The sequence below is a fragment of the Bison bison genome, unplaced genomic scaffold, assembly GCF_000754665.1.
Source record: "Bison bison bison isolate TAMUID 2011002044 unplaced genomic scaffold, Bison_UMD1.0 scf7180017864109, whole genome shotgun sequence".
In the NCBI taxonomy this organism is placed as follows: Eukaryota; Metazoa; Chordata; class Mammalia; order Artiodactyla; family Bovidae; genus Bison; species Bison bison.
In genome coordinates, this window is record NW_011494681.1 from 319,148 (window position 1) to 330,872 (window position 11,725).

General features: G+C 36.7%; 1 protein-coding gene across 1 annotated transcript in view; it reads left to right on the top strand.

Annotated features, from left to right (window-relative positions):
- Positions 1-11,725, top strand: part of SP4 (Sp4 transcription factor) — an 82,243-nt gene that overhangs the window by 41,570 nt on the left and 28,948 nt on the right. The window contains exons 3-4 of the mRNA XM_010839024.1: positions 997-1,225; positions 11,201-11,400. Of these exons, the coding sequence (XP_010837326.1) occupies positions 997-1,225; positions 11,201-11,400 (429 nt within the window). The remainder of the gene's footprint in view (positions 1-996; positions 1,226-11,200; positions 11,401-11,725) is intronic.

Sequence of the window (11,725 nt, forward strand, 5' to 3'; positions counted from 1 at the left end):
TACAGTTGCGTGGCTGCTGTGTGCTGGGCTCTGTTCTACATCTGAGGATGCAACAGTGAACATAACAGGCAGGATTTCTGTTCCTGTGACCTGTGACATCCAGGAGTGAGGTGAAGACAGAAAAAATAATAAAAGATACAATAATTTAAATAAGACAAAACTTGATGATGAAACAGACTGAGGGGAAACTATTTTAGATGTTGTGGTCAGGAAGGGCATTTTCTAAAGAGGAGAGATTTGAACTATGATCAGACTGTTACTAAGGAGTCAATTGAGCAAAGATCTGGGTGCAGAGGCATCTTGGCCCAGACTGGAGAGTGTGTGCAAAGGCCCTAAGAAGGGAATGAGCTCAATTTGTTTGAGCACCAGAGAAAAACGTCTGTTCTGTGGTTTTAGTGACAGAATCTAATAATCATGCATGGTTTTGCATTTAGTTAATAACTACTTAATAAAATAAAAGACTCATCAATAAAGAATTGTTTGCCTAATTTAAAGTATTTAGGAATGAGAAATGTCCATAAAACTAAATCCTTTGTTCAGTTACTTTTTACTCTTGTGATTTCATGGAGTGAATAAGGTATGTTGCTGACTGTGAAAATGGTAATAATAATACTTTCTATTTATGTAATATCTTTCATCCAAGGATCTTAAATAGTGTCTTCCAGATCCTCACAACAGTTCTGTGAGGTAGGTAAGTTACAAGGATCATTAGTCTTCATTTTATAGATGGAGAAATTAAGCCCCAAGAGGATTTAATGATTTATGTACGGTCCCATCAACCAGATATGGAGGCAGCCTGAGCTGCTAAGGTTAGAATATTATATTTTAGGGGGATCAACATAGTATAAATCATTAACACTTTTGCTTTTGTACTTTACACAGATTATCTATTAAAATAAATATCCTAGTTTTTAAGTGTCCATATGGAAGTCTTTTTAATCCTTTTTTTAGGAATATAAAACATTGTAATACTCTTTTTCCCCCTCTCATTTTTAGGTCAGCAGCAAGGACAAGATGGAGTGAAAGTCCAACAAGCTACCATAGCTCCTGTAACTGTAGCAGTTGGAGGAATTGCTAATGCAACGATAGGTGCTGTTAGTCCTGACCAACTCACACAAGTGCATTTGCAGCAAGGCCAGCAGGCTTCTGATCAAGAAGTGCAGCCTGGCAAGAGGCTTCGAAGAGTTGCCTGTTCCTGTCCTAATTGTAGGGAAGGAGAAGGAAGGTAAATGCTCTGTTGCCACCACCCAACTCTGTGCAGGCTAGTATAATAATAATTAACATGTAATGAACAGTTAGATGTAATGAAGGCACATAGGATGTTCATTAAAACCAAGCCATTGGCTGAGAGCTTTGACTGTTGGAACATCACTAGCTTTGTAACCCAAGAGTTGAGATATAATATTGTTATGAAAGGAATTGAACAGAGCTAGTCTAGGAATGGGATTTCGGTGGTTCTTTACCATGTATCTTATACTGTCTCTTAATGGTTTTCTTTTTTCATTTATTTTGTAAAATTTTAAAACAACTATATTGATATAAAACTTACATGCCATACGATTCAGTCATTTAAGCTGTACATTTCAGTGGTTTTTAATGTATTCACCGAGTTGTACATCCATCACCACAGTTTTAGAACAGTTTTATTCCCCTGAAAACAAATTCTGTATTTTTTAGCCATCACTCCCTCATCCCTCCCAGCTCAAGGCAACCACTGAACTAATTTCTGTCTACAGTTTTGCCTATTCTAGACATTTATATAAAGGGAAGCACATAATATGTGGTTTTTGTGACTAATTTCATCCACTTTGTGTGTTTTCAAAGTTTATCTGTACTATTGCATATGTCAGTATTTCATTCTTTTTACTGAACAAAATAATATTCCATTTTATAGATAATACAGGATTTTACTTATCCATTCATCAGTTGGTGGACATTTGGAATTTTTCCATCTGTTGGCTATTATGCTGCTATAAATATTCTTACATATATATGTTATGTATGGGCTTCCTCAATGGCTCAGCAGCTGTAAAGAATCTGCCTGAAGTACAGGAGACACAGGTTTGATTCCTGGATCAGGAAGATCCCCTGAAGTTATGAAATGGCATCCCACTCCAGTATTCTTGCCTGGAAAATCCCCTGGACAGAGAAGCCTGGCTGGCTACAGTCATTAGGGCCACAAAGAATCAGACACAACTTAGCAACTAAGCATGCACACACACAAATACTTATACAAGTTTTTGTTTTTGATTTGCATTTCCATGATGACAAATAATGTAGCATATGCTTTTGTGTGTGTACTCTTGGCCATCTGTGTGTCTTCTTCAGAGAATTATCTATTAAGATCTCATGCTCATTTTAATTATTTGTGTTTTTATTATTGAATTATAATATGAGTAGTTCTTTATATATTCTTGATACAGGTTCTTTATCAGAGATATGATTTGAAATAATTTTTTTTTCAGTTTGTGAGTTGTCTTTTCACTTTCTTTTTTAGTATCTTTTGAAGCAGAAAAGTGTTTAATTGTGGAGTCCAGTCTTGTTTTTGGATGCTTCTGCTTTTGGTGTCATATCTAAGAATCCATTGCCGTATCTGTTGTCTCAAATCTGATGTTTTCCTAGAAGAGTTTTATAGTTTTTGTTGTTACATTTAGGTCTTTTGTCCATTTGGAGGTTAATTTTTGTAAATGATGTTAGGTAAGGGTTCATCCAACACCATTTGTTAAAAAACTATTCCTTCCCCATTCATTGAATAGTTTTGGCACCCTTGTCAAAAATCAGTTGATCATAGACATGTAGATTTATTTCTAGACTCTCAGTTCTATTTCAGTGAGCTGTATGTCTGTCTCTATACCAATACCACACTGTGTTGATGACTTTGGCTTTATGGTAACTTTTAACATTTGGGCATATGAGTCTTCCAGCTCACCCAGTATGAAAGCATTTTTGATTGTGTCAGATGCTTTTCTTCATCTGTTGAGATGATCATGTAGTTTTGTTTTTTTATTATATCAGTATATTATATGACATTAACTGATTGTCAGATGTTAAAGTACTTTTGCATTTACAGGATAAATACAACTTGGTCATGCTATGTAATTCTGTTATATGTTCCTGGATTTGGTTTTTCACTATTTTGTTGGGGATTTTTACATCTGTGTCCATGAGTGATATCAGTTTGTGGTTTTCTTATCTTACCTGGAAAATCCCATGGACAGAGGAGCCTGATAGGCTACAATCCATGGGGTCGCAAAGAGTCGGACTCGACTGAGCAACTTCACTTTATATTGTCTTTGGTTTTGGCAAGGGTATTATTGGCTTCTTGAAATGAGTTGGGAAGTTTTCTTGTCCAGTTTTAATTTTTTAAAGAGTTTGTGGTGATGTTCAGTCACTAAGTCATGTCTGACTCTTTGCGACCCTGTGAACTGCAGCATGCCAGACTTCTCTGTCCTTCACATCTCCTGGAGTTTGCTCAAATTCATGTCCATTGAGCCCGTGATAGTATCTCAACAGAGATCGTCCTCTGCTGCCACCTTCTCCTTTTTGCCTTCAGTCTGTCCCAGTATCAGGGTCTTTTCAAAAGTCAGCTTTTTGCATCCGATGGCCAAAGTTTTGGAGCTTCAGCATCAGTCCTCCCGTTGAATATTCAGAGTTGATTTCCTTGGGGATTGACATGAAGTCAGCCCCAGATATTCATTGGAAGGATATTCACTGGGAAGAATATTCATTGGGAAGTCTTCTCTCCAGTTTGATTTTTTTTGAAAGAGTGTGAAGAACTGGTATTAATTTTTAAAAGTGTTTATGAACCTGTGAAGCTCACTGATCCTGGGCTTTTCTTGTGAATACTTTTTTGACTGCTAATTCATCCTGTTTACTTGTTTTGAATTGTATCTTGTTCTTGAGTCAGCTTTGGTACTTTTTATATTTCTAAGAATTTGTTCATCTGATAGTTTTTAAGTAATTGGCATACACTTGTTCTTGGTATCCCCATATAATCATTTTTATTTCTGTGAGGTTGGTAGTGATGTTCCCTTTTTCATTTCTGATTCTAGTAATTTGAGTCTTCTCTTTTTTTTTTTTCTTTGTTAATCTCCTTAACAGCTGTAAGTTTAGTTGACCTTTTCAAAGAATTAGCTTTTGGTTCCATTCGTTTTCTCTTTGCTTACTGTTTTTGTATTCTCTAATTCATTAGTTTCTGCTCTTTTATTATTTTCTTTCTTTTATTATTTTCTTTCTTCTGCTTGCTTTATTTTAGATTTAATTTGCTCTGTTTTCATTGTCTTAAGGTGAAAAGTTAGGTTATTTATGATCTTTTTTCCTTCCAGTTTTGCTGAGATATAATTGACATACAGCACTGTATAAATGTAAAGTGTACAGCATAATAATATGACTTAATATGTCATGAAAAGGTTATCATAAGTTGAGTGAACATCATCTTGTATAGCTGTAAAATTAAATAGGAAGAAAAATTTCCTTGCAATGAGGATTCTTAGGATTTACTGTCTTAACAATTTTCATATATAACATGTAGCAGTGTTAATTATATTTATCATGTATTACATCCCTAGTACTCAGTTATCTTAGAACTGGAAGTTTATACCTTCTGACTGCTTTGATCCATTTCCCCATCCTCTGGTAACCACAAATTTGGTCTCTTTTTTTCTGTGAGTTTGTTAGTTCCTGTTTTACGATATAGTGAATCAAGGTCTGTATAGTCAAAGCTATGGTTTTTCCTGTAGTCATGTTTGGATACGAGAGTTGGACCATAAAGAAGTCCGAGTGCCGAAGAATTGATGCTTTCTAAATGTGGTTGTGCCTTGGACTGCAAGGAGATTAGACCATTCAATCCTAAAGTTAGTCAACCCTGAATATTCATTGAAAGGATTGATGCTGGTGCACCAGTACTTTGTCCACCTGATGTGAAGAGCTGACTCACTGGAAAAGACCCTGATGCTGGGAAAAATTGAGGGTAGGAAGAGAAGAGGGTGACAGAGGAGGAGATGGTTGGATGACATCACTGATTGAGTGGACATGAGTTTGAGTAAATTCCGGGTAATGGTGAAGGACAGGGAAGCCTGGTGTGCACAGTCCATAGGGTTGCAGAGAGCCAGACAAGGCTTAGCAACTGAACAGTTTCTGTACGTTTCACAGTAATCACAATTTTATGATATATCACTGTACAAAATTATTGCATAGCTATTGACCATATTCCTCACATTGAATATTTCATCCCCTTGACTCATTTACTTTTTTAACTGGAAGCTTGTGCCTCTCAGTTTCCCTTGCCTTATTTTCCCCTCTCCCACTCTGGCAGCCACCCCTTTGTTCTCTATAACTATGTTTCTATTTCGTTATGTTTGTTAATTTGTTTACTTTTTTTGATTCCACATATAAGTAAAAGCATTCAGTATTTGTCTTTTTCTGACTTGTTTCATTGGAGGTCCATCCGCATTGTCACAAATGGCAAGATTCCATTCCTTTTGATGACTGAGTAATACTATATTGTGTGTGTGTGTATACACACATTCATATATATATGTATATTTTTTTTATCCACTCATTTATTGATGGGCGTTTTGGTGGCTTCTGTATTTTGGCTACTGTGAATAATGATACAGTTAACACAGGGTGTTTGTATCTTTTCTAATTAGTGTTTCATTCTCTTTGGTTAAATACCTAGGAGTGGCATTCCGGGGCTTAGGGTCATTCTATTTTTAAGTTTTTGAGGAGTATCCACACTGTTTTCCATCGCAGCTATACAAATTTACATTCCCAACAACAGTGCATGAAGGCTCCCTTTTCTCCACTTTTGTTATTTGTTATTGTCTTTTGGATGATAGCCATTCTGACATGTTTGAGGTAAGATCTTTTTAAATATAGATATTTACAGCTATAAGTTTCCCTCTGAGCATCAGTTTATGTGTATGGTCTAAGTTTTGGTATGTTGTGTTTTTGTTTTCCTTCATCTCAGTGTCTTTTGATTTCTTCTTTGACCCACTGATTATTTAGGAGTATACTGTTTAATTTCCAGGTATTTATGAATTTCCCAGTTTACTCCTATATAGTGATTTCTTGTTTCAGTTCATTGTGGTCAGAAAATTTTGTTATTTCTGTCTTTTTAAATTTATTGAAATTTGTTTCACATTGTAGCATCTGATCTATCATGAAGAGTATCCATGTGCACTTGAGAAGAGTGCTCTTATTGGATGAAGTGTTCTCTGGATGTCTGTTAGGTCTAATTCATTTATAGTGTTATTCAGGTCTTTTACTTCCTTACTGATTTTCTTCCTAGTTGTTTTGTGGAAATATTGAAGATAATTGAAACTTGCAATTATTAGCATTGAATTATCTGTTTCTCCTTTCATTTTCTGTCAATTTTTACTTCTCTTTTGGCCCTCTCTTGTTTCTATTGTTTAAGTGAATGTATGTTTATAATAGATAGGGAAACAGTGGAAGCAGTGTCAAACTTTATTTTTCTGGGCTCCAAAATCACTACAGATGGTGACTGCAGCCATGAAATTAAAAGACGCTTACTCCTTGGGAGGAAAGTTATGACCAACCTAGATAGCATATTGAGAAGCAGAGACATTACTTTGCCAACAAAGGTCCGTCTAGTCAAGGCTATGGTTTTTCCTGTGGTCATGTATGGATGTGAGAGTTGGACTGTGAAGAAGGCTGAACGCCAAAGAATTGATGCTTTTGAACTGTGGTGTTGGAGAAGACTCTTGAGAGTCCCTGGGACTGCAAGGAGATCCAACCAGTCCATGCTGAAGGAGATCAGCCCTGGGATTTCTTTGGAAGGAATGATGCTAAAGCTGAAACTCCAGTACTTAGGCCACCTCATGCGAAAAGTTGACTCATTGGAAAAGACTCTGATGCTGGGAGGGATTGGGGGCAGGAGGAGAAGGGGACGACAGAGGATGAGATGGCTGGATGGCATCACTGACTCGATGGACGTGAGTCTGGGTGAACTTCGGGAGTTGGTGATGGACAGGGAGGCCTGGCGTGCTGCGATTCATGGGGTCGCAAAGAGTCAGACACGACTGAGCGACTGATCTGATCTGATCTGATCTGATGTTTATAATTATTATACCTTCCTAGTGGATTAACTCATTTATCCTTAACAAATTTCTCTATTTCTAATAGTGTCTTTTGTTTTAAAGATAACTTTGTCTGATATTAGTATAGTCACTCCAGCTTTCTTGTGGTAGTTGTTTGCATGAGACCTTTTCCACCTTTTTACTTTCAATTTCTTTGTATTTTTGTATCTTTAAATGTAAAGTGTGTCAGCTAGAGACATTGCATAATGGCTCTTGTATTGTTTTAAATGTAATCTGACAGAACCTACCTTTTGATGAATATATATATAATCCATTCACATTTTATGTTATTGATATAATAAATTTATGCCTGCCATTTTACATTTTGTTTTCTGTCTCATGTCCTTTATCCCTCCTTTACTGCTTTCTTTTGAATTAAATTAATAATATATCATCTTAATTTGTAATACAGCATTTTAATTTCATTAATGATTTTTTTCACTGTCCTTACATATTTATTTAATGGTTGCTGTAGGCCTTACCATGTATAGCTTAATTTATCATAGTCAGTTTTAAGATTTATAGTAACTTAATTCCAGTGAGTTATAGAAATTTTCCCCCTATGTAGATCTGTGCTTCTCTTTGTGGTATTTTTATTATACATAGATATTGCAAGTGTTACATACCCCACAATACATTGTTATAATTATTGATTTATATAAATTTATCTTTTAAAGAAGTCGAGGAAAATGAGCATGTATATATTGCTTTTGCTATGTTAACTTTATCATTTCTGGTTCTCTTTATTTATTCCCTTGAATTTGAGGTCATTTCCTTATAGCTCAATATGGCTTTGCTCCCACCCACCTCCTTTGTGCTGTGTTTGGCAACTATGTTGCATATGTTGTGTTTCTCTATAGGCTTGACAATACATTTTATACATACTGTTTATTTATAAAATTGCTTTTTAAATCAAGTGAGAAGAAATATACACTTACACTGTCCTTTATAATTACATAATTACCTTTGCTAGAGCACTTTTGTTTCTTTATATATATTTGAATTATTTGTTGGTTTCACTTGCTTTCAGCTTAAGGAACTTTTAATATTTCTTGCAAAGCAAGTCTGTTGGTAACAAATTCTCTTAGTTTTTGGTTTGTCTGGGAATATCTTTATTTCACCTTCATTTTTGAAAGATAACTTTGCTGGATATAGAATTCTAGTTTGAGGCTTTCTGGTTTTATGTGTGTGTTTGTTTTTTGTACTTTGACAATGTTTTTTCACTACCTTCTGACTTCCATTGTTTCTGCTGAGAAGCCAGCATTTAATCTTTCTTGCTGTTCAAGATTTTGTCCTTGTCTTCAGGTTTCAGTGCTTTTAGTGTACAATGTCTATTTGTGGATCTCTACCTTTATCCTACCTGCAGTTTGTTGAGCTTCCTGAAAGTACGCTGCTGCTGCTAAGTCGCTTCAGTCGTGTCCAACTCTGTGCGACCCCAGAGACAGCAGCCCACCAGCCTCCCCATCCCTGGGATTCTCCAGGCAAGAACACTGGAGTGGGTTGCCATTTTCTTCTCCAATGCATGAAAGTGAAAAGTGAAAGAGAAGTCGCTCAGTCGTGTCCGACTCTGAGGGACCCCATGGACTGCAGCCTACCAGGCTCCTCCGTCCATGGGATTTTCCAGGCAAGAGTACTGGAGTGGGGTGCCGTTGCCTTCTCTGTTCTAAAAGTATAGATTAATGTTTTTCATAAGTTTTCAGCTGTTATCTCTTTTAATATTTTTTCTGCTTCATCACCTATTCCACTTTCTCCTCTTCTCTCCTCAAAAAAAATGACATATTTGTCATTCATATGTTGGTGTCTCTCATTTCTCTGACATTGTTTATTCTTTGTTCTGTCTCTTGTCTGTTTTTCAGATTGATTACATAATCCCTATGAACTGCCTTCAGTTTCACTATTTCTTCCTTCTCTTGAGTCCCTCTTGTGAATTTTTCATTTCAGTTTTACCTTTTATCTCAAGAATTTCTCATTGGTTCTTTAAAAAATAGTTTCTAGCTCTTTATTGATATTCTCTGTTTGATGTGAAATTGTCATTATACCTTGCTTTTCTGCTTTAATCGTAATATTCTTTACTTCTTTGAACATACTCATAATGGCTACTTCGAAGTCTTATTAAATTTGGTGTCTCTCACAGGCACTTTCTCTTGCCTGCTTTTTTGCTCATGTAAAGGTCATGTTTTCTTTCTTTGTGACTTTTGGAGTCTCATAATTTTTGTTGGAAACTTAAAGTTGAAATAATATATTGTAGCAACTTTTAGTACTGCCCTCTGTCCTCCTCCTGCCCCTGGCTTGTTATTGTTGTTTGATTGTTTCTTTAGTGACTCGGAGAAGGCAGTGGCACCCCACTCCAGTACTCTTGCCTGAAAATCCATGGACAGAGGAGCCTGGTGGGCTGCAGTCCATGGGGTCGCTAAGAGTCGGACACGACTGAGCGACTTCACTTTCACTTTTCTCTTTCATGCATTGGAGAAGGAAATGGCAACCCACTCCAGTATTCTTGCCTGGAGAATCCCAGGGATGGGGGAGCCTGGTGGGCTGCCGTCTATAGGGTCACACAGAGTCGGACACTACTGAAGCAACTTAGCATTAGTGACTAGCTGAATTATTCTTGTGAAACACTCCCCCCCACAAAATATGAATCATCTTGTTCCTTAGTTACCCTGGAATGACAGCGGTTTGGGTATGGGTCTTTTGGGGTGTCTCCTTCCCTGACCGCACCCAGCTGTTCAGCTCCACTGATTGTTGTTTTTAATAATGCCCTGAAGCATATATTGCTACACAGACTGATCCAGTCAAAGTTTAAAAGGGCAAGCATTAGGTCTGTATCTGAAATTTATTTTGATCCTGTAGGGCTTCTTCCAGCTACCTCTATTCCTCAGTTTTTTCTGGCAGCATAACAGTCTGCAGTTTAGCTTACTTCACCAACATGCCTATTAGTTTCCTCCCTGTCTTTTCTGTTTTTAAGAGCATCTTTAGACCTTTCCACACTCAGTTGTAAATGAAATCAGTTTCTTGGGAAGAGATTTGGAGCCTGATGTTTTATGGTATGCTCTCCTTCTGGCCAAAATCTGTGTCATGGTTGTTGAACTGCGGTAGTGGGACAGTGGCACATTTCTCCCTATGCATTCCTTGCACCAAGAGATGAGCACTTGGGAACAGGGAGATCAGTAGTAGCCTCAGATTTTATATCTTGCCAGGCTTGGAACCTCTGATTTATGAACTACATATGAACTGGGTCTAGTGTAATCTGGACTTCAGTGTTTTCATCGCGCTTTATCCAAGGTCCAGCCTGTGTCTCAGGAATTGAAATTGGGTGGAAGAAGGTTGTTCCTCATCTGTTAGCCACACTCACCTGAAACTTAGCCTCAGCAGCAGGTAGATAGAGGAATACTGATGACCTGCCTGTGTTGAGGTGATAACCCACCAACTGGAAGGTGGGAGCAGAGGGAATAATAGTGTTGTTGATTGCACCGGTCTATAGTGTTTCTCTGTCAAGGCAGGTGGAAGGAGGAGGGAGGGACAGCATGAGTATTGGTTCAGATACAACAGACTCTCACTCTTCTTACCAAATTCTATTTGGTTTTTGTGAATCAATGTTTCTTTATTTGTTGTATACTCATAGGGCCATTTCCAGAGATTGTAAATAGTATTTGCTTTGTTTGTTATCATTTTCACTAGTTTCACTGGGTAGTAGGTCCACGGAGCTCTTCACGCTGTTTTTGTTGGAAGTGAAACTCTGAACCTACACTTTTAAATGAGGATTACCATATCTTGCTGTTTTAGAGAAGAATGTTCACATGTCTTGAAAAGCTTAAAGATTTTTTCCCAGGGGAGGAAGCTACTCGGAAATGAACAGGAATTCCGTGGCAGAACATAGAATTCTCTAAAATTAACATGTTTTCATTGCACTTTCGAGTTTATTCCACAACCTTTTTTCTTTAATTGAAATTTTTCTGATTTTTAACAGTAGTTGTGACATCGTGATTTAAAAAACCCATTTAGAAAGCATCATTTAATTACCTTGATTCCCTTTTATTTTTCCTTAATTATAAGCATGACATTTGGAAGTGTAATTAATGTTTGTTTTTTGTTTTTGATAGAGGCAGTAATGAACCAGGAAAAAAGAAACAGCATATCTGTCATATTGAAGGATGTGGAAAAGTTTATGGCAAAACCTCTCACCTACGAGCACATCTTCGCTGGCATACTGGAGAAAGACCTTTTATATGCAACTGGATGTTTTGTGGCAAAAGATTCACAAGGAGTGATGAGCTTCAGAGACATAGAAGAACTCATACAGGTTAGTTGGTTTATTTTAGGTCTTGTTACTTCTTTCCTCAATGCTTAGATGAAACTTTTAGTGACAGTGAGCTATGAAATTGAAAATACAAAAATTAAAGAGAGATCATTCATTTTAGTGATTAAATGAAAGATGTTTAAGATCAAAACTTTTTACCTTATTTCTGAGATATATTTTATGCTATTTCTTGTAAGGTTTATCAGGATAATTTAAAGGACTTGGAATTTATTCCATTTATCTTTTTTTTCTTAGTCGAACTGACACATATTACTTATTGTCAGTTTAAATTAAAAGAGAGTTGAATTACCATCTTATTGGTGATCTT